The sequence below is a fragment of the Lutra lutra genome, chromosome 13, assembly GCF_902655055.1.
Source record: "Lutra lutra chromosome 13, mLutLut1.2, whole genome shotgun sequence".
In the NCBI taxonomy this organism is placed as follows: domain Eukaryota; kingdom Metazoa; phylum Chordata; class Mammalia; order Carnivora; family Mustelidae; genus Lutra; species Lutra lutra.
The window spans coordinates 57137217-57158658 of NC_062290.1; the positions used below are offsets into that span (position 1 = coordinate 57137217).

At 41.3% G+C, this 21442-nt stretch overlaps 1 protein-coding gene across 4 annotated transcripts in view; it reads right to left on the reverse strand.

Moving 5' to 3' along the window:
- APTX (aprataxin) overlaps window positions 1–21442 on the reverse strand; it is a 55446-nt gene that overhangs the window by 12578 nt on the left and 21426 nt on the right. For 2 of the 4 annotated variants that reach the window (XM_047701048.1, XM_047701049.1), the window contains exons 1-7: window positions 15538–15674; window positions 14156–14202; window positions 13638–13940; window positions 12946–13005; window positions 11912–12138; window positions 6398–6501; window positions 5454–5636 (exon numbers count right to left, since the gene is read on the reverse strand). In XM_047701048.1, the coding sequence (XP_047557004.1) occupies window positions 5482–5636; window positions 6398–6501; window positions 11912–12138; window positions 12946–13005; window positions 13638–13940; window positions 14156–14202; window positions 15538–15670 (1029 nt within the window). In that variant the 5' untranslated portion in view covers window positions 15671–15674 and the 3' untranslated portion in view covers window positions 5454–5481. Of the gene's footprint in view, window positions 1–5361; window positions 5637–6397; window positions 6502–11911; window positions 12139–12945; window positions 13006–13637; window positions 13941–14155; window positions 14203–15537; window positions 15675–20224; window positions 20329–21442 lie in introns of those variants that run through there. The other 2 variants (XM_047701050.1, XM_047701052.1) reach the window with 2 other exon arrangements.

Below are 21442 nucleotides of genomic sequence, written 5' to 3' on the forward strand. Positions count from 1 at the left end.
TTTGTGCTGCTCCCTGGACAGAGGCAACACAGGAAAGCAGAACTGAGATGAAAAGGGAGTTTAATGGTATCATTTAAACCCCTAGATTCAACTATGCCCTTTGCCTTTCCCATGGGTTCAGAATCAACATAAAACCGGGGAAATGAAGACTTCTTTAAAAACTTACTTTACAGGTTAATGCATAAGTGCAAAGAATTTCTTGCACTTTAGAAAGCTCATCTGCCAATTTCAGTCTTAGTGGGGGAAAAAGACCTTGAAGACAGAGCAATGGGAACTAATCACCTGAAGGCTGAGGACTCAAATCTTACACAGAGGACTTTAAATATAATCTAATCCAAGGCTCTGGTTTTAAATATATAAAACCAAGGCTGGAAGGGGAAAAGGGCTTGCTTGAGAGAATATTCACCAAGGCTTTACAGATCAGATGGGGTTAGAGTTTGGCAGAGGAGACAGGATTGAAAGCTGGACCACCCCAGTGCCTGGCCCTTTCATGTTCATGCTTGTTTAATCCTCAGTTAACCTGGGAGGTACATACTTTATTTCCATTTGATAGACGATGAAATTGAGGCCAGAGAGGTTAAATGATTTCCCTAGTGCCACATAGCTAACATGGAACACAGCTGAGCCTCAAATATAAGCCTAAGGTGATTTTTTTTCATACTCTACATTTACATGAAAAAAAATATTATGAAGCAGGACAGAAGCAAGTGGGACTTAGGAGAGCAGCTAATCCTTATTCTCAAGATGTCACTGTCTAGGGCACTTGGCTGGCTCAATCAGTAGAGCATGGGACTCTTTATCTTGGGATTGTGAGCTCAAGTCCCACGTTAGGGGCAGAATTTACTTAATAAACAAACAAACAAACAAACAAAAGCTGCCAGTGTCTAAGAGGATCTAGGAAGAGTCGAGAGGAGGACTGCAATAAAGGCCAAGATCTGGTTTAAATTGCTAAATGAGCCCCTTAAATCTCCAAGTCCCAGCTGCCTTCTAAAAATTGAAGAAGTTGAAATAGATGGTCTCAAAATATTGAAGAAGTTGAAATAGATGGTCTCAAAATAAATTTTTTAAATGGACAAGGAAAATGAGTTGAGTAGTGAATGGCCCAGAATCTTAGAGGTCTAAACTCCTAAACTCCTTTCCCACGGCTCCACAGCCTCACATTCCCTTCCCTGAGGTTTGGGTAGTTAGCAGCTGCTGATAAGGGAACACTCTGGCCCTTGAGTGTGGCTCTCATTTGATGAGTCATTCAACAATGGCCTAAACAATGCTAACAATGCATCAGACCACTAATTAGTATACTCTAAAACCCAAAACCCATTCCTTGATGGTAGAGTTTATTTGCTAATAATAATAATAATAATAATAATAATAAATGAAAAGATATAAAGAGTAGATTACTCTAGTTCAGAGAGTCTAATGCAATTTGAGGGCCTTTTCTCCAGCTCTGACTTAAGATCTGTTATAAACTATTTAAGGTTTACTCTTCATGGTCTCATATAAAGTATTCACTTGCTCAGTTTCAGGTTCCAGTTCATCTCAGTCATCATAGTACCTTCTCTTTAAGCAACAAAAGAACTCAATTATAAACTGGCTTCTTGGCTAGGGTTAAAGTAACCGAATAATATTTGACCATTTTATTTTAGTAAAACTGCTGCCTTGCCTGGCTATGATGGGGCTAAGGTAGAAAAGAATAACCCCTAATGGATGAAATACAACTTGGGAGTCCCAAATATGAGTTATATGCATTTGCTCTGCTTTTTCATCCCAGTATGCCCTGTACCTTGAGAAGACTCCATCCAATTGTAACATAATAATACATCTGGGATAAAAGGCAAAGAAAGATCACTTTTTCTAGTGATAATGTAACAAAAGCCCACTTGAGAGAGGGGGTGGTAAGGGGTCTATATACCTCAATATTTCATGCCCTTTGCCTGGCCCCTCAAAGTCGTTATTCACATTTGCTGTCCCAAAAATTCAATGACTCAAGGTCAGAGTAGCCTGGCTGAACAAAAAATGTAGAGGTGGTCACCTCACTCTTCCAAATTTCCCTTCATTATATCTCACTGTGATATAGTTTCTATTTGGTTGCAGTTTCTTATCAAATATTTTCATTTTGATTTTAATATCAATATGCTAAGCTACATAGCATTGTTGATAAGGTAGAAAATTAAATTGAATGTTCTTGCAATATCTATGTTTAAAAAGTTCACTGGGCACCTTCTCTGAAGTTTAGCTAAATGTTCTACTATTCTCAAGTACACTGGCTGAGGCCTCAATGAAATCTTTGCTGTAGTCAGAGATTACTTACAGAGTCCAGCACAGTTTGGACTATTAACCTACTGTACCCAGGAGATATTGCAACTCCCACTATCCTGGGATACATTCACGAGGTGGCTGATCTATTAATGCAGATTACTGCTTTTAGGAGTGTAGATTCACTGCCTTTTAGCTAGCTCACGATAAGTCTGTCAGCCACAGTTCCTGAACCCCTCAGACCCACGGAGGATTTCTCTATTTCCCAAGATTCCTGTCTCCATGTGGTGGCTGAACTAGAGCCAGAAGTCAGAAGCCCTCAGGATGTACATGTGCCAAACGTTGAGGGAGGAGCATTGAGATCAAAGGAGAGCATTCCAGGGACATCCTAGAGATGAGGTCTCTCCCCTAGTCCTCCATAGTGATCCCAGACACCTCCTAAAATCCCAGATGCTTAATGATGACTTTTTTCTCCAGAGCAGAGGTTCTTAAGTTGGGATCCACAGACCCCTAGGGAATCTATGGAAGCAACCTCAAGGGTACATAAGATACGTATACCTACATTATTCTGGGGAGTGAACTTCATAGCCTTCATCATAATTTTTCTTCCTATCTATGGAATAATCTTCAGAGCACTGTGGAAATCTTTAAGTTATAGTTACTGAGATAGAGAGAGGCAGTTAGGCCAATTCTGACACAGATCAGCCCTGAATCTCTGATATCCAGCCATATCCAGCATATGTGACTGACTACTATTCCAGGCTCCAGAAAACATCCCTGAAACTGCAAGGACTTAGTGACCATCTCAACTATGGTCTGGTCCCTGAAAGGACCATTTGTACCTGGATATCTCAGAGACATACCCAGAAGGAAAATATATATGCTCTGAGCCTAAGGTTAGATGAGTTCATCACAGATCCCAGGTCACGCCTTTGAGACTGCCCTCTGAGCAGGAGGAAGAAATGGGAGTCACTCAAGAGGAAGAGTCATCAGCTCTAGGCCTTGCCCCTAAAAGCATGGGGCCCAAGGGCCTCTTCCCAATCCCTGTAGAAACAAAGTACTGGTCCCAATAACAAGTCATTCTCCCTTATCTAATGCCCAGGGTTTCCCTGGATTCTGAAATAACACTGACCCTGCAAAGGGAAGGAAAGCCTACAACTAGCCCAGCAGGGCAACCAGAAAATGGTGTGTCTATCTTCACAGGGCAGAGTCAAATCCAGGAGTTTCAGAAATGCAAGGTGCTTTGAAGCCAGAAATTCATTTATACTGTGATTCTCAAACTTTAGTATGAATAACAGTCATCCTGAATGTTTTTGTTGTTTTTTTGTTTGTTTGTTTTGACAGAGAGAGAGAGAGAGAGTACTTGAGGAGGAGGGGTAGAGGGAGAGGGAGAACAAGACTCCCAAGCAGGTTCCATGCTGAGCACGGAGCCCAATGTGGGGCTCAATACCATGACCCTGAGATCATGACCCAAGAGAAAAATCAGGAGTCAGACACTTAACCAACGGAGCCACTCAGGTAACCACTGAATGTCTGTTTTATAATACAGGTTCCTAGGCCCAAGAGATTGTGATTCAGGTTGTAAAATGAAACTAGCAATTCTGATCTCAGGCATCCACGGAATATATCTTTAGGAAGTATTCAAGGTTTCTAGGGGCTTTTAGGCATCAGATGTGAAAAAGGGGCTTTAAAGGAACTGACAATCCTCAGAGAAATCATTGAAATGCCATGGACAGCTTTTGGTCAGCAAAGGGGGTCTATGGGGGTCTATGGGCTCCTACTGGTTAGTATTACATTTATATTCTTCAACTAATAGGGAAAATGAGTTTGACGCACCAGAACTAAGACCAACTTTGAAGCCCAGCAACCTTTATAGATGATTAAATTTTTATCCTTTAAAGGGTCATCACGAAGGTACCTACCCCACAGAATTACATACAAAAGTAAATTAAATGATTTGAACAAAGTGTTTAGCATAATGCCCAGACACACAGGAGCTGAGCAAGTGTTACACAGTAATCAAGTGTAATCATTAATTACTACTAATTATGACTATATCCATGCTCACCAAGAAACCACTATAACATCTTGTTTGTGAAAGACTGAGGTTAAATGTGGTCTCTACAGATTGAGGTTTTCTCCAGAGAGATGTTATTATTAAGGGTATTTTTTTTTTTAACTCAAGAGCAAAAAGAATCACATCCTCAAATAGATCACCAATGTAATTAGAAACATTTTAGAATTCCCTTTACCTTCAGTTCTGACATTAACCAAAAATCAAAATGCTCCAACAGTGCCATCTAAATTTGCTCTGAGTGAAAAATGAAGCTATGGGGTTCTGTGCAACTTTTCAGTCTATAGTGACCTCTGCATGCTTCAAACTAAATCTGTGACTGTTACCTGAACTCCCAACAGTTTCAACTACCTAAGAGAGCTGCCCCAAACAAATAAATTTAACTTCCAGATGAAAGATCCAAGCAGATCACCAAGAAGGCTTGACAGCCGAACCTGATGAACATTTGGCCAAGTATTTCCTCACCAGCCAGGAACCCCTGATATTAGAAAACCCCATCTCTCCACCCCCTCACGTAGCCTGTTTGCTTAAACTGTGTAAGAACTGGTGAGACACACAATTCCTGAGAAGGGAGCACTGGTGGTTTTGGATAGAAAGGGCAGAAAAGACAGATGAAGATAGAAAAGACAGAAGCAACTAAGTTTCTCCATGAAGAAAGTAAAGGGAAAGAATATTACAGAATAGATTAATATCAGAGAACAAGACCAATTTGAGCTTTCAGGATAAATATGAGACCTCTTTAGCTGCTCTGATGAAGGGTACCACATGCCTCTGGGGAGAAAGGATGAAATGCATGGACAGAAATATATAGCTCACCCTCTCCCATATCTTCCATTAGGTCAGTGTGAACATGGCTTTGCCCCTCATTAGTCATACTTGACATGGATCCTGGAGACTGGGGGTCAGGCCTGTCCCAGCCACCATCACCAGAGAACACATCCATGACAAACCCAAATTCCTAATTCCTAAACTACTTCAAGCCACCCCATATTGTAGCCACTCAGGAACAGAAGTTTTGTTTTAAAAAAAAAAAAAAAAAAAGGCTGCATGTTTTAATTCAAGAAATAAAAGTTCACAGGCAATCCAGAACAGGTGCAAGGAATTTGTTCTAAACAATCAGCCACACCTGCTGCAAAAGTCCAGGCTCCATGGAATCACTTTGGCCAATGCCTCCTGAGATGCTCTTTCAGCTGAGGAATGGAAGGCAGCAGCTGCTGACACTCGTGACAACGGAGAGGCAGCTTCAAGAGCTCAGGCATCCCATCTTGGACACTCACTCTGCCAGTGTCCTGTACCATCTCTATCACAGCTGCAAGCAAAGAAAAACGTTCAAAGCCCATCTACTCTGAAAAGCCAATGTAGGATAACCCCCAGAAAAGCAAATCTGACTCCAAATAAAAACATGCCAGGTATCCTAAAGCTAGTAAACTTGAGGTTAAACTCACTGTGGAGAAAATGTGTTTGATCAGATTCTAAATCTGAGCAACCCGTTTTTGAAATAATTATATTCCTTTGGGACACACTGTAAGCAACCCATGTTATTATGTCAAGCACTTACCACAGTGCTTTATCGCTGGTAAGCCTCTGGTAGCTGCCATCATTAATGTCCCAGCATACTGCAGTTGCACAGTATAGACCCTGGAAAATGCCCTCTTCCACATACACACAACCCTCCCCTGTTAATTAACCACTCATGACATAAGGCAGCCCCCAATCTCCTATCCAGCTGATGGCAGAAAAGACAATTGTTGAGAGCTTTCACATCCATGAACTCCAATAATTCTCAGGACAACCTTTAAGTCCCCTGTCTTTACAATAAAACACCTTTCTGGCTCTGACATAACAGCTTTCTAGGTCCACCCCCGCCACTTCAAGAAGGCTGCTCAAAGCAAAGTGGCAACACTACTCAATTCAAATAATCCAGTTTCTCTTAATGGGTCTCTCTTTCTAGGGACAGAAAGTTGTATGTGGGCTTTTAAGGTGGGGTAATTATCTAGGGAAACAACTAAATCAAATATAAGAATAGCTGAGAAAATGAAACAAATGTGAAAACTAAAGAACTCTGTTTACCTTGTGATTCTAGGAAGTATTCTGTATTGAAAGAATTCCAATGTTTTTTGTTTTTAAGGTAAGGAGAATCAAAATCCTGGCTGATCACATGAAGGTGTACATGGCTAGTTGAAAGAGAAGGAAAATGACCATTAAATCCATTAAAAACTATGGCTTAGTCAAAATGACAAACAATAAAAATATGGGTATACAAAATATTGCTAATGTTTCCACTTAATCCAATTCATTCAATCCTTCACTTAAGAACATTTAATGCTCATTAAGTACCTACTAGAGCCAAGCATTATTCTAGCACTGGGAATTTAGCAGTGAACAAAATGAGAAAGGCCTCTGCCCTTATAATTATAGTCTAATAAAGAAAGACAAATTTTGAAAAGAAAAGAAATATATGGGGAAAATTCAAATCATTAACTTTGGTTTTTTGGGGGGTTTTTATGTGTGTGTGTGTGTGGTTTTTTTTTAAGATTTTATTTATTTATTTGACACAGAGAGAGAGAGAGATCACAAGTAGGCAGAGAGGCGGGCCGAGAGAGAGAGGGGGTAAGCAGGCTTCCCCGCTGAGCAGAGAGCCCGATTCGGGGCTCGATCCCAGGACCCTGAGATCATGACCCGAGCTGAAGGCAGAGGCTTTAACCCACTGAGCCACCCAGGCATCCCAATCATTAACATTGTTAAGGAAAAACATAAACCAGGGAAACGGGACACAGAGTGCTCAGGGGTTAGAAGTTACCTCTTTAGCTATAGTGTTTGGGGAAGGCCACTCCAGGCAGTGATTCGAGCTGAGTAAGCAGTCAGGCAAGCAAAGATCTGGAGAAAGAATGTTTTGGGGAGCCAAGTGCAAAGACCCTAAGATAAAAAAAGAACTTGCTGCAATTAAGGAACAGAAAGGTGATAGGTAAGGCTGGAATGGTTCCAGCTGAGAAACAGAGACAAGGTAGGAGTCAGAACATAAAGAATCTTACAGGCTGGGGCAGCTGGGTGGCTCAGTGGGTTAAAGCCTCTGCCTTCCGCTCGGGTCATGATCCCAGGGTCTTAGGATCGAGCCCCACATCGGGCTCTCTGCTCAGCGGGGACCCTGCTTCCCCCCTCTCTCTCTGCCTGCTTCTCTGCCTACTTGCGATCTCTGTCTGTCAAATAAATAAATAAATCCTTAAAAAAAAATGAATCTTACAGGCTGACAAGAGGTCTACAGTGTATTCTGCTTATATTGTCCCTGATTTGCACTTTTAAAAGATCAATCTGGGCTGCCCTGCAGGGAAAGAACTATAAAGAGGGTAACAATGGATACAGAGACGAGTTAGGAAACTACTACAGAAATAATCACGCCTTAGATTAGAGCTGTAGTGTCTGGAATATAGTTTGCAATGGAACCAACAGGACTTCCTAATGGATTGGATGTGGTTTGGGGGAGGTGCCACTTACAGAGATGCAGAAGCTGAAAGGAAAGCAGGTTTGGGGCAGAAAACCAAGAGTTCTCTTTTGGATTTGTTAAACCCGTAGGATGCCTTTTTGCATAAATTTGACTCTTAGAATCATTCTGTTCTATTCTCCCAATAAATAATCAAAACCAACCAATACATCCAAGAATCCAAAATGGAATGAAGGCAGTAACAAACAATAAACCTAACAGTATTACAAACGAATAAGGGAACCACACTGAAGGGGGTCAGGAAGAAAATAACTTGGGAAATGAACTTTGGAAAACTAGTCTGGATACCATAAAGATGGAAAGAACTATATAGAAATACTGTGAGTAAATGTCTAGCAATTCTGTAACTATTTTATGTGTATACTAAGACCAAACAGGAAAATGAATTTATTAGAGCTAATGAGAGCCAGATTTTTCATCCTTGGAGAAAGAAACTAAAATAAAGGAAAGGGGGAGACAAGAATGAAATTTGCAGAATTAAACTGGAGTCAGAGATATCAGTATAAATATGTGCTTTTCCATACATATACACAAGTAGATAAAAAAACAGGAAGGTTTGTCTATCTGTGTGGATTAGGATTCATTCATGTACTTCCTGGCCCTATCTGCCGAAAGGACCTAGGAGCAAAAATACTCTGGGATCAACCAACTTCTCTCAATATAGAAATATAGAAATATAGTATCCAAGTCTTGGTTTATAAATATCTCCAATAAAAGGAACTAAAGAAAATAAAAGTTTCATTCCAGGGCTAGAACAGGAAAAATACAGGATGAGCCTGGAATATCTTGTTCCAGAAAATAAAGAAGTGTTCAAAAAATGTCGGGGCCCTGTCAAATGATTCAGGACCCAACTTAAAGGAGCTTCCAAGGACTAAAGCTAGAACAATTTGAGCAACAAAATGAATAATGATAGGCTAAATTAAAACCTATAGAATAGGGGCGCCTGGGTGGCTCAGTGGGTTAAAGCCTCTGCTTTCGGCTCAGGTCATGATCCCAGGGTCCTGGGATTGAGCCCCACATCGGGCTCTCTGCTCAGCAGGGAGCCTGCTTCCTCCTCTCTCTGACTGCTTCTCTGCCTACTTGTAATCTCTGTCTGTCAAATAAATAAATAAAATCTTTAAAAAAAAAAAAAACCTATAGAATATGGGCACCTGGGTGGCTCAGTGGGTTAAGCCTCTGCCTTCGGCTCAGGTCATGATCTCAGGGTCCTGGGATCGAGCCCCACATCTGCCTGCCTCTCTGCCTACTTGTGATCTCTGTCTGTCAAATAAACAAATAAAATCTTAAAAAAAAAAAAAAAACCTATAGAATAAAATAAATATCCGTAAGTCCACATTGACAAATAGCTGAATAAATACATACTGGGGGAAAGGGACAACTCTTTTATACAGAAGTTAAAAGAAAATGAGGGAAACATAAAATCACCAGTAGGTAAACACCACAGTAATAACTCTCACAGGCAAGACCTTCCAATAAATGCTAAAATCACTGGGCAAAAAAGTTTGGGGAGAAACGAGATACTAGCATAGTCCCTAACTATCCAAGACATTCATCAATAACAAAGGGAAAAATAGTAATTTTGAGAAGAGAAATGTGGCAGACATCACCATAACAAAGTGATCAAGGTTAATATGAGTAATAAGCCATCTCAACATCACCTACTCCTTGATATGATGTACTGAGAAGGAAGCAACATCACCTCTGTGGTATTTGGGGAATTAAAAAAAAAAAAAAAGGCATAACCTCAATCTAATCAAGAAAAAATATCAGATAAACCCAAAATGAGAGATATCCTATAAAACCAACCAGTAATCATCAAAAGTGTCAAGGTCATAAAAACTAGGAATGGAGGAAGAAGTGTCACAAGTTAGGGGAAACTAAGGAGAGACAACAAATAAATCCAATGCAGGATCCTGGATTAGATCCTGGAGCAGAAAAACCTAAATATTAAAAAATAAAAAAGGTGAAATTCAAATAAGATCTAGAGTTTAATTAGTGGTGATATTATGGAAGATCTTTGTTCTGCTTCACACTTTTTTTATATTTTCTAAATGGAAAATATATTACTTTTACAAAAAAAAAAAAGTTACCTTTTCCTTTCCATGGTGTTTATTCAAAATTATAAATAGTGATTGTAAAAGAATATGTAAAACGGCAACTTACTGCTCATTTTGCTTCCCACCAACAGTTGCCACGGCTCTTTTTAAAATTCTTAGAATAACAGTTTTTATTACATAAAAAAAGTACGGACACTGAGATTACCATGTGTAAAGCACTCTACAGTCAAAGATCTCTTTTAGCCATGGGCTGTGTAGCACCAGAGAAATAGGATTATGATTATGGGTGACTTCTGCCCTAAATTTCTGAATAAGGCTTTAACAATAAAAAGTTATATAGAGTTGATCCTTAACTGACCCCCCACACGATCAAAAATCCAAAAATGTAATTTTTGACTCCCCCAAAACTACTAATATCCTACTGTTGACCAGAAGCCCCACCAATAATATGAACAATCCATTAACATATATTTTGCATGCTACGTATATTATATACTGAAATCTTACAAAAAGTAAGGCAATGAAAAGAAAACATTAAGAAAGTCACAATGAAAAGAAAATACACTTACAGTATTTTACTGTATCAAAAAACATGTGCATATAGGTGGACCGGCACAATTCAATCCTATGTTGTTCAAGGATCAACTGCATTTTTTAAAATGAGGCCCAACATACATCAACCCTGTGACCTAGCAACTTCATTTCTAGGAAGTTACTGAAGACCAAAAAAATGGAAGGATGTGCATGACATACACAGCAACATACATGAATCTCAAAATCATAATGCTCAAAAAGGTCCGATAGAAGAAAAGTATACATTGTATGATTCCACTTATATAAAATTCTAGAATAGGCAAAACTAACCTATGCAGAAAGAAATCAGAACAACGCTTGAGGGTTGAGGGGAGGATTAACTGAAAAGAAGTGCAAGGGAACTTGGGATATGACAGAAATGTTCTGTATTTTTATCAGAGTGATGTTACATGGTATATATGTTTGTCAAAACTGACCAAACTATAAATCCTGTGAATTTGTTGTTTACAAGTTATGCCTCAATTTAAAAAAAAAAAAAAAAAGTACTGATGGGGAAAAAATGTGGCACAAAAAATTCATTTGGTTAAAGTGGTCCATCACATAAGTCATAATTACCTGAATAAAATGTGAAGAATCTTGGGCACTTAAAAAAAAAATAACCAAAAGAAAATTTGACACATGCTACAACAGAGATGAACCTTGAAGACATTATCGTAAATGAAATAAACTAGTCACGAAAAGACAGACAGTGTTATGATTCCACTTGCATGAAGCACCTAAAGTAGTCAAATTTATAGAAACAGAAAGTAGAATGGTAATTGCCAGAGACTGTAGGGGAATGGGATGTAGTTTGGGAAGATGAAAAAGGTTTGAGAAGCAAATGATGGTGATGGTTGCACAACAATGTAAATGTACTTAATGCCAAAGAACTGTATACTTAAAAATGGTTAAAATGGTAAATTTTGTTAGGTATATTTTATCACCAAAAAAACAAACGAACAAATACAAGATAAAAACTCCAAAATCCAATTAGTCTGCTTATCTTGTTGCTTAGCTCTAAAGAGCTATGGAGATCTGCCTTGCTTGCATTCTTTAAAAAGACTCAGTTATTCCTTTCTGAGTCCTTCTGGGTATGAGCCAAAGGCAAAGAGGCTCTATATTTTTCTCTCATTTTATTTTAAACCCTAGGTCTACTGAGCTGTCAAGACAAAAGTCAGTGATGTTTGTCTCCTTCAAAGCAATGGTCCTTAATCGTTTAGGGGTTTATAGATGCTTCTGAAAAATCTAATAAAAGTCACAGGCACGAAAAACTACAGGCAAGTCAGGCAGAAGGATGGAAGTTTCAGCCCACCTTCCTTGGAAACATCCCACCCTAGTTCCCTGGGCCTCAGGACTATCAGCACAGGCTGATATATCAGCACAGGACTATCAGGCTGAATCCATCTGTCTGCCCAGACAGAACAAGAATACGCTAGCACTACCCACAACACTTACCTCATGCTGGGAATGGCATGGTAACCCAATCGGAAGCGGAGTTTGCTGGACCCAGCAAAATCTGTGATCATCTTTTCCCCCACAGTGTGCATGTGTTTGAGAAGCTCAAGGTGTTCTCTGGTCACAACCTTCAGACTGGAAATGGCAGCCCACGGTAAGACCAGCCAGTGGTGACGAGCCTTGGGATATTTATCCTTAATCACCACCACCTGCTCATCTTTGTAAACCTAGAAGAGGGGCGTAAGAGAAGGAAACAGACATCTACCACACATCTTCTGCATGCCAGGTGCTGTCATATTCACTAACTCACTTAATTTCCAACACAGTCTTATGTAAAAGGTTTCCATATCACAGTTTTATCAGATGAGAGCTGACACTTGGATGAGTGTCTTGCAAAGTCACATAGCTAACAAAGTGGGAAGTCTACGACTGTAAACCAGGTTGACTCCAGAGCATGTGTTTTCAATCACCACACTACAAAGAATACACAGAAAACGCACAGTACAAAATAGTTCCTAAGGATCTGCTGTAACATCCTTGCAAGCATTAATTCAAATGCACCCTTCTCCACTCTAACCCAGTAGACCATTTGTCACATCATGTGTTCCAAGAAGCCCTATCAGATCTGGCTCCTTGTCACCCAGGATGTAATTTAAGAACTCAAAGACCCCTCCCAGGATGATGCCTGACTATTAATCCCAGGGCAGCCCAGCAACTACAGTCACAATATATTACCTGACACTCCCTTGAAAGAAACCCCACTAAGGTTAGCACAACTTCCCTTAATAGCACCCAGAAGTTTAGAAGGAACAAAGAAGAGGGGATATTCATTTGAAGAACTTAGCTTCTCTTCGAAGAATCCAGTTGCTAACTTACTAATAATGGGAAAAACCACTTGTTCTCAGAAAATAGCCCAATAAAACGAACCTCATTCAGAAGGACTGATCTCCTTTGCTTTCATTTGTAGTTATGACCTCTGTGGATTAGCCACTTAAAACATGAAGTGTATTTCAATGCCAAAATGTTATTCTGACCTGCATTTTGGGATCCTGCATAGAAATTTTCAAGCCTTGACTCCAGTGGCCCAATGATTCCTGAAACAAAAAGGGGCAATACAAATTGCAAATGTCAAGTTATATTCAGGATTAGTTAATATTGTACATCAGCAAAGCCCAACTGAACTTAGTAATGAGATTAGTTTTTAAGAATTAAGCTATATCCCCTTTACTCAATCACTTGCCTTTATAATCTAAACCAGCTCCATTTTCTTCCTATACAGGATTCACAGTTGTGTGTCTAGACAAAGGCTGGAGATGCCAGAGTGTCAACTGCATCTTCTTTGCCCTCTCCCACTCCACCTACAGCCTAACTACACTTCCACTTTGACATGAGGATGCGAATCACATGATCTATGAACAGTGTTCCAATGCTAACCTTCTACAGATAAACATATGACTGACCCATTTCAGCAGTTCAGTGGTAACTACACCACCATTATCTCTCTACCTTCAAGTGGCTTACCTCAGGAATTCAACAGTAAAGTACACAAAGGGACCTTCACTCGTGACTGGTGACACAAACAAGTGACTCTTTCATCGTGGTTAATAAGCCTTTTCATAGTTAACAACCTCTTACGCATACCTGGGCTTTACAGTGCACAAAACAATCAGGCAGTCATCACATCTCATTTAATCTCCATATCATCCATCAAGCACATGGCCCTCACCTTTTTGGTAGATACATCTTTCCCCTTTTTTGAGGGCAGAGCAGATTGGCTAGGATCACTCCCAGGTTCCAGTCCTGTACAGGACTCCGCTTCCTGGGCAGCATCTCTTTCTATAGAATCACTGCTGCCTGACCTCTTTCTCTTCCTGGGTGTTTCCAGGCCAGGGTTCTCTGCCTCTTCATCAAATTCTACGATATATGGATAAAGTTCATTCACCATGTGGAGAACCTGGCCAGGCTGCAGCTTCACCTCTTGGTCCTTCCCAATTATGACTGAGTCAATGCTGGTGGGATTGACCCCTACCTATAGAATAATCAGAAAATAATCACAATGATAGCAATAATACCACTAGCAGCATAGCCACTGCTATGTTAACCACTTACAGCACGCCAAGCACCATGCTTAATGCTCACTTCCACACATGACAGAGAAGCTTTTATTGGCTGGCACAAACACTGTAAAATCAATAAGAAAATCATCAAGTATAAAATGGAAATCCAAATTACAAATACACATACCTGCTTTACCTTGACGTATCCTTTGTTACACTCTGCTTTCAACTGTACTGAAAGAGATATTAAAAAAGTTAAACCTAAATGCCACAAAGAACCAAGCACTTGCTCCTATTCTCCCTACAGGATAATGAAGCCTCACTCCAGGAGGCAACTTGACTGGGGTTTCCTCAAAGGCCTATGAGCAAAACTGCCTGTTATACAGGTGGCTGGGCTCCAAATCCTTCCATAAAATGTCAACAGCACACATACTCCTTTAGCTCTTGCTAATATCCCTATGAAGCAGCTTCACAGAATCCTCACAAGTCTTGCTATTCCAGCACCCTTAACCCACTCAGGATAACAAACTCTACAATCAGGAAAGGAACCCAGTTCTCTCACAGACTCTTGGTTCATGATTACATCAGGCTTCCACTATTTAATACAACTATAAGATGCCTTCAATAGAGAAAGCCAAAGGATCCATTCCTGGAAAAGAGAAGTTCAGCTGGCCTTAGTAGACACAGTGATTATTCTAGAAAGAGGAATGCAGGAACAGAACAGTCTGAGCATATATGGGAAGAAATAACATTAAACACTTGTGTTCAAAGAAGTGAACAAAATTTCTAGGGGGAGACAGGGTGCAGAGACACCACAGCTGCTATCCGGGAAGGACAGGCAGAAAACAGGATGACACACAAGTCCTTACAGTTGCTGTTATGAAAAGGGGACAGAGAGTGAAAAGCAGTGTCTGCTTCTGTATCTTGGACCTAGACAGCTCAATATGGCTTTTTTCCCCCCATTTAGATTAACTCATGTGGGAAAAATCAGTACTACAGACTCCAAGCACTGAGAAACCCTGTTATGGGGAACACACATGTGGGGGCCTGGTAGCAGTGAGCATGTCCAGAGTTTACATGTGAAAAATGAGGTTATGTGCTAAGGCTTTTTCCTAAGGACCTTCATTTCATCAAATCCCAGGAAAGGCAAATTTAAGAGCTAGATGCCAAAGTCTTAAAAAGATAACCCCCTCTGTGTGAGCCATCATGTAAAGGATGGAACTACCCCATCACTTCTCAGACATGGTTTCAGGCTGGAGGTCCCAGAATTCAACTGTCTCACTGCCCAGTGAGAGGAATCTTCCTGGGCAAAGCAGAGTACAGGATTCAGGTCCACCACCCCATAGTAACAGGAAGGAACCTGCCTATTCCCAATACTGAATATTAACTACTTCCAGGGGGGAGAATCAGGGGTGAATGGGTCCCTGGTATTAGCTAATAGAACGGTTTCTGAGTTTTGTTTATGGCAGACAAAAAGATCCTACCAAAAGCATCCAAGAAATGTGCATCTTTGGTTATCATTATCCTGAGGAACAAAACAGTAATCTGCGCATTGCTATGACCAATTACCTTGTTGTCGAGAACATTTCTTGTCAACGATCTTGGTCTCTGGACCACGCCCAACCATGACTGCTTCCAAATGTGGAAGTTTGATTCGCTGGTGCCGGTTATCCTGTCTCACCAACCAGCACACCCGCATCATTACTCTGAGAGAAAAAAAAACACACAAGAGAATCACTGGAAAAATTAGCACAAGTCCTCCAGAGCCATACTCCAGCACTACCACATACGCCATCTACCAGTGACTTCACCTAGGTCTCAATTTTCTCACCTATAGAACATGACAATGACAGGACTCATGAGGCTCTTCTGAGAATTAAATAAGATAATGTATATATTTACCTCTGTGCCTAAATCAGGCTAAGCAATCAAAAAATTTTTTAAAGATTTTATTTATTTGTCAGTGAGAGAGAGAAAGCGCACAGGCAGAGGGAGAAGCAGGCTCCCCACTGAGCAAGGAGCCTGATGTGGAACTCGATCCCAGGACCCTGGGATCATGACCTGAGCTGAAGGCAGACACCCAACCAACTGAGCCACCCAGGCATCCCAGTAATCAAATATTTATGTTTATTGATATACTCTATGTGCTGACCATTAGCCTACACGCTGAGGATAAAAGAATAATTAAACAATGTTCCTATCCTTAAGGGACCTGGAGTTTAGTGGGACAGATAGAATCAAATATCAATTATTACAACATAATGTGATAAGCACCATAATAAGGGATTAATTAAATATGGCATTAGCTCAGGGAAAGGAATAACTGACTCTTGTAAGGAATATCAAAAACAGCTTAATAGGAAGGGATATTTATGCTGAGTTTTAAAGCGTGAGAAAGAGTTTGCCTGGCAGAAAATTAAAGTCGTAGGAATGGAGGATGTTCTTCAGTCCAAGGGCATCTTTATGTGTATCAGGTTTTCCTCCTTAATCATTGTAACATACCAGTATTAGAATAATAATTTTACTGCCATCTACCAGAAGACTGTCATAAAAAATATATAAACCTACAATGTCTAAAGTGTGAATGTGGCCCCTCTGTGCAATACAAACCTTTACAATAGTGAAGGAACCAGTTTTCTTTTGAAAACCACCTTTAGAGGCACCTGGGTGGCTCAGTTGGTTAAGCATTGACTCTGGATTTCAGCTCAGGTCACAATCTCAGGGCCAAAAATGGAGCACTGTGTCTGGCTCTGTGCTCAGTGAGGCATCTGCTTAAGATTCCACCCCTTAAGGGGTGCCTGGGTGGCTCAGTGGGTTAAGCCTCTGCCTTTGGCTCAGGTCATGATCTCAGGGTCCTGGGATCGAGCCCCGCATCAGGCTCTCTGCTCAGCAGGGAGCCCGCTTCCCCCTTCTCTCTGCCTCCCTGTCTACTTGTGATCTCTCTCTGTCAAATAAATAAATAAAATCTTAAAAAAAAAAAAAAGATTCCACCCCTTAAAGATTCCACCCATCCTGCTCACCACCCCCTCTGCATGTGCGTGTGAGCATTCTCTATCTAAAATAAATAAATAAGTCCTAAAAGAAAGGAAGAAAACAACCTTGAGGGCCACATAGGGTATGAGTAGAAGGGAAAGAGACAAGAAATTTGGGAGAGAGATGAGACCTAACAAAGACAGGGCAAAGGGAATGGAGAGGAAGAAGAAGAAACTGTTACTGTAGACTTAATTACCGACTATATTTGGAGAATGACAAAGGAGTAAAGGCGGAAATAAATCAAGACTTCTAATTCGGAAATAGCCATTAACCACAATGAGAAATACACAAGAAAACATAATTTGAAGTTAAATAGCAGATGAAGAAGGGATGATTTCTGATTGAAACACAATTAGATTAAGATACACAGGTCAAGGTAGGATATATGGGCAGAAGGCTCAGGGAGAGGAATAGGCTGAATATATATATATTTGAGAGGCATCAATATGTCAGAGAAGGTGAGGCAAAGAGAGAGCATGAGATCACCCAGAGAGGGAGAGCAGGGAATTACGGGCAGGGACAAGAATAGGATCTTTGGGATGCCTCCAGAAACATATTGCTCAAGCCTCTAATACCCTCTCTTTGAGAAATGTGCTCTGTAGGCAAGGCAGCACTTATCAGGCCTGGACAAGCATTGTGTCCAAAGGGAAGAAAAAAAGGAACAAGATTTTTAAAAATCAGAATTTCATTACAATCTGCAAAGAAAGGATAATGCAAAGGAGTGAGCAAATGAGTGCTGAGGAGGTGCAAAGTTACAGAAAATTCCACCAGTCAGCAAAGGGTTTGGAAACCACCCAAATGAAAAGGTGGAGAGGACTGATAAGAAAATAAGTGGGAGGGAACATTCCATTTTTAAAAGCACAGGCGCCAGGGACACCTGGCTGGCTCAGTCGGAAGAGCATGTGACTCTTGATCTCTGGGTCATGAGTTCATGCCCCAAGTTGGGTGTGGAGGTTACTTAAATGAATAAAACTTTAAAAAAAGAAAAAAAGCACAAGTGAAAACACAGATTTCAGCAATAAGCCATGGGTGAGGGGTAGAAAGCAGACCTTGTTGGTTGACCCAGAGGAGCTGCCCCAGAGAATCACCAAAAAATGGCAGAGGTATTGAAACACCAGGCTGAAAAGTTTTGACTTAACATTATCAACAAGGAGACAACTGCCAAATTATTGAGCTGCCTACTGAAGTGAAACAACAGCTGTGCGTAGGCAGATTGGAGTGGAGAAGCCTAGAGTCAGAGTCACAAAGCTGTCAACATAATGACCACAGTGAGGTCCAAAAGTTCAGCAGGTCTTTGTGAAGGAGTGGATACAAGAAGCATGAAAAGTCAGCTGTAAACCTAAAATCTTAAACCTGGAGCCTCAAATGATGATGATACTACAGGCAAGTCCCACTTTTAAATGCTATGTGTTCAGAGGAGCATCTGTCTGCACTTGCTGGAAACTGATGAATGAGCAAGCAATGGGATGAGAAGTGAAGTATGTCTTCATCAGGCTTTGGGAAATAAGTCATGGTGACTGGCTACTCACATAATAACCAAAGAAATGTGGAGAGAGCACAGTTTGAGAGCAGGGACAGGAAGGAATCTGATGGGCAGCTGAGAGCATGGCTGGCTGTTGCAGGCTAATAGGAACTACCCCTCCTGCCCTATACACACACTCATTCCCACCAAAGTTCTCAAGTTATGATGTTCCCATTTACTACTTCTTGAGAAGCTAAAGCAGTGACTGCACAATGCTTACACAACTAACCTTAAGCAACATTTTGGCCCATTTTAACCTCCAGTTCCAATTTCTAGGAATGAAGCATTTTAGAATATGGGGAGTACATAATGATAGGTGCTCCTGAATCTTTAAAATAGTCCATCCAATAAAACTCCATAAACTGCAAGTACTATGAAAGAAGGCAAGCCCATTTTTTTTGCTTACCAATGTATCTCCAGAACTTAATATTTGGCATGCAAGAATAATATATATTTGCAAGTAGGTCACCAAATGATAATCCTATTCAGGTTCTTGTCCCTTCCTTCTCTTTCCCCTGCTTTGGCTCCACTTCCATGTGGTCCTTTGCTCCTCTCTTTGGGCAATCCCATCCTCACATCTATGAGGATAAATCCTAACTCTCTGTTTTCCAACTCCCTACTTTTCATTCCAGAGTTCCAGGGATTGGTCAGGAAAAAATTCTGGTTACATATTAAGGAACCAAAGTGATCTGATAGGCCACACAAACCCAGCAATTTGATAACATGGAACTGTGCTGTCCAGTAGAACTTTTTGCAATAATGGAAGTGTTGTAAACCTGCATTGTCTAATAACGTAGCTACCAAGTGACTATCAAGCACCCAAAATGTAGCCAGGTCAATAGAGGAACTAAAGTTCTTAGATTTTTTTTTAAACCTATATTTAAATAGCTACATGTGGCTGATGGCTACCATGATATCCAACCCAGCCCCAGAAATTTGCCCAGCCTGGTAAGTCCCAAATTCCTCAGACTTGAGGTGAAGACCCTCATACTCTAACCCCACAAAGGTTACTTATGTCACCTCCTACTTCCTTTCATAGAACTAACCCACCCTCCCCTTCCCCCGGACTCACATAACTTTATTTTTATGCGCAAATACAACCCTCAAGCTATGAGGTACTGAGTCATGTCTCCCAAGTCATTCTTAATATGAGGGCATTGGGTTATACCCTTTCCCCCTTCCTAGAATCCCAAATCCTCCTCAATTTCCAAGTCCCACCTCTTCCAGGGAGGCCTTCACTGAACTATCTTGTCTTCTCTACATCTTGCCATAGGGTGTGGTCAATTTATCTTCACAGTTCCCTGAGAATTAAATGTGGATGTAATTCTACTCTCCAAATGAAATTATAATCTCCTTGTAAACAGCTTGCATCACTACCCATCTATACAGAAAACTCAGGTCTCTAACCTTTTTTCTGCTTGCGTTGTGGCCAAGCCTGGGGCTGGGCGGGAGGAGGAGTGAGGGGCACGGGAACGAACGTGAGGTGGGACAGCGACCAACGAGAGGGCCTTCGAAAAACGGCCCATGGGAGCTTGAGCAAAGTGAGACGCCTGGAGCCCAAGGACTGTAAAGCCAGGCCGGAAAAAAGCCATAAAAGCGTCATTCAAGGACCATCATTCAAGGGCAGTAACGGCCCCGCTCCGGGGCCCACAACTACGGTTTTCCACCCGACAAGCAGAGGTAGGCCGAGAAGTGCCTTACCTCGACACGGCGGACACAGACAAACCCAGGTCACTCTTCGAAGCCTCACCACTTCCGGCGCTGCGTGATGACGTCACGAGCAAGCCAGCGATCGACCAGCAACATCACCAGTACCCGTCCAAAGATTGGCTGAAAGGGTCTCTCCCAATGCCCGGATCGGGAAGCGTCGGCCCCGATTGGTCCCTCCGGTCCTAAGGCGGTTTCCCGCAACGATCCCATTGGGGACGAGCACTGCTTCTCTCCATACGAGAGCCTCTTCACTAACACCTCTGTGTCTGAATCCGGAGAGACTTCAGGCAACTATCCTCTCTGGGCCGTTTCTAGGCAACTGTGCAGTGCCTTAGCACTCCCTTTGTTAGTAGAAGCTCGCTACCTTTAAAGCCATCTTTTCCGCTGTAGAAAGTACCTGCTGTGGCATTGTTTTCCTACCTTCTTTCGAAACTGTAATCGACTTTCTCTTTTCTCTAGGGAGAAATGTCTGGAGAGGCTTGCCGTGAGGAACCTGATAAGGTGTTTTGTTTTTTTTTTTAAAGATTTTATTCACTTATTTGACAGAGAGAGATCACAAGCAGGCAGAGAGGCAGGCAGAGAGAGAGGAGGAAGCAGGCTCCCTGCCGAGCAGAGAGGCCGATGCGGGGCTCGATCCCAGGACCCTGAGATCATGACCTGAGCCGAAGGCAGCGGCTTAACCCACTGAGCCACCCAGGCGCCCCCTGATAAGGTTGTTTTAATGCTGTCTTTACTAAACGAACTGGCTGACAAGCAGTTAGGGAGGAGAGAAGCAGCGGGCTGCTGGGATGAGATGGGTTTACCGATTTTTATAGCCATTCCGGGATGTTCCGTAAGAGTTATGTATTGCAGTTATTCGAAGGCATTTTGGCAGATAGAAAAATTCCTATCTTTGGGTGAAGGAATAGTTTATAATTTTTCTCTAAATAAAGACCGAACCTTAAGGAGTCAACATTTCTTGATCAAGACGGAATATTATTTCCTTTCATAGAAAAGCAGTTAACGGTATGATAGAGATACCAGAGCTATCAAAATAGGGTGAGAGAATCTTCCAGGAAACACAGAAAAGAGGCAGATGCAGGTTTTTAATAGGGTCACACCAGGAAGTAGGGGGGCACAGGAAGCATGTTAGCGACCCCACAGCCCTCATGGTGGTGGAATGTGATTCACACTACTGAAGGTAAAATGAGATGGCTCTGGTCACCTGAC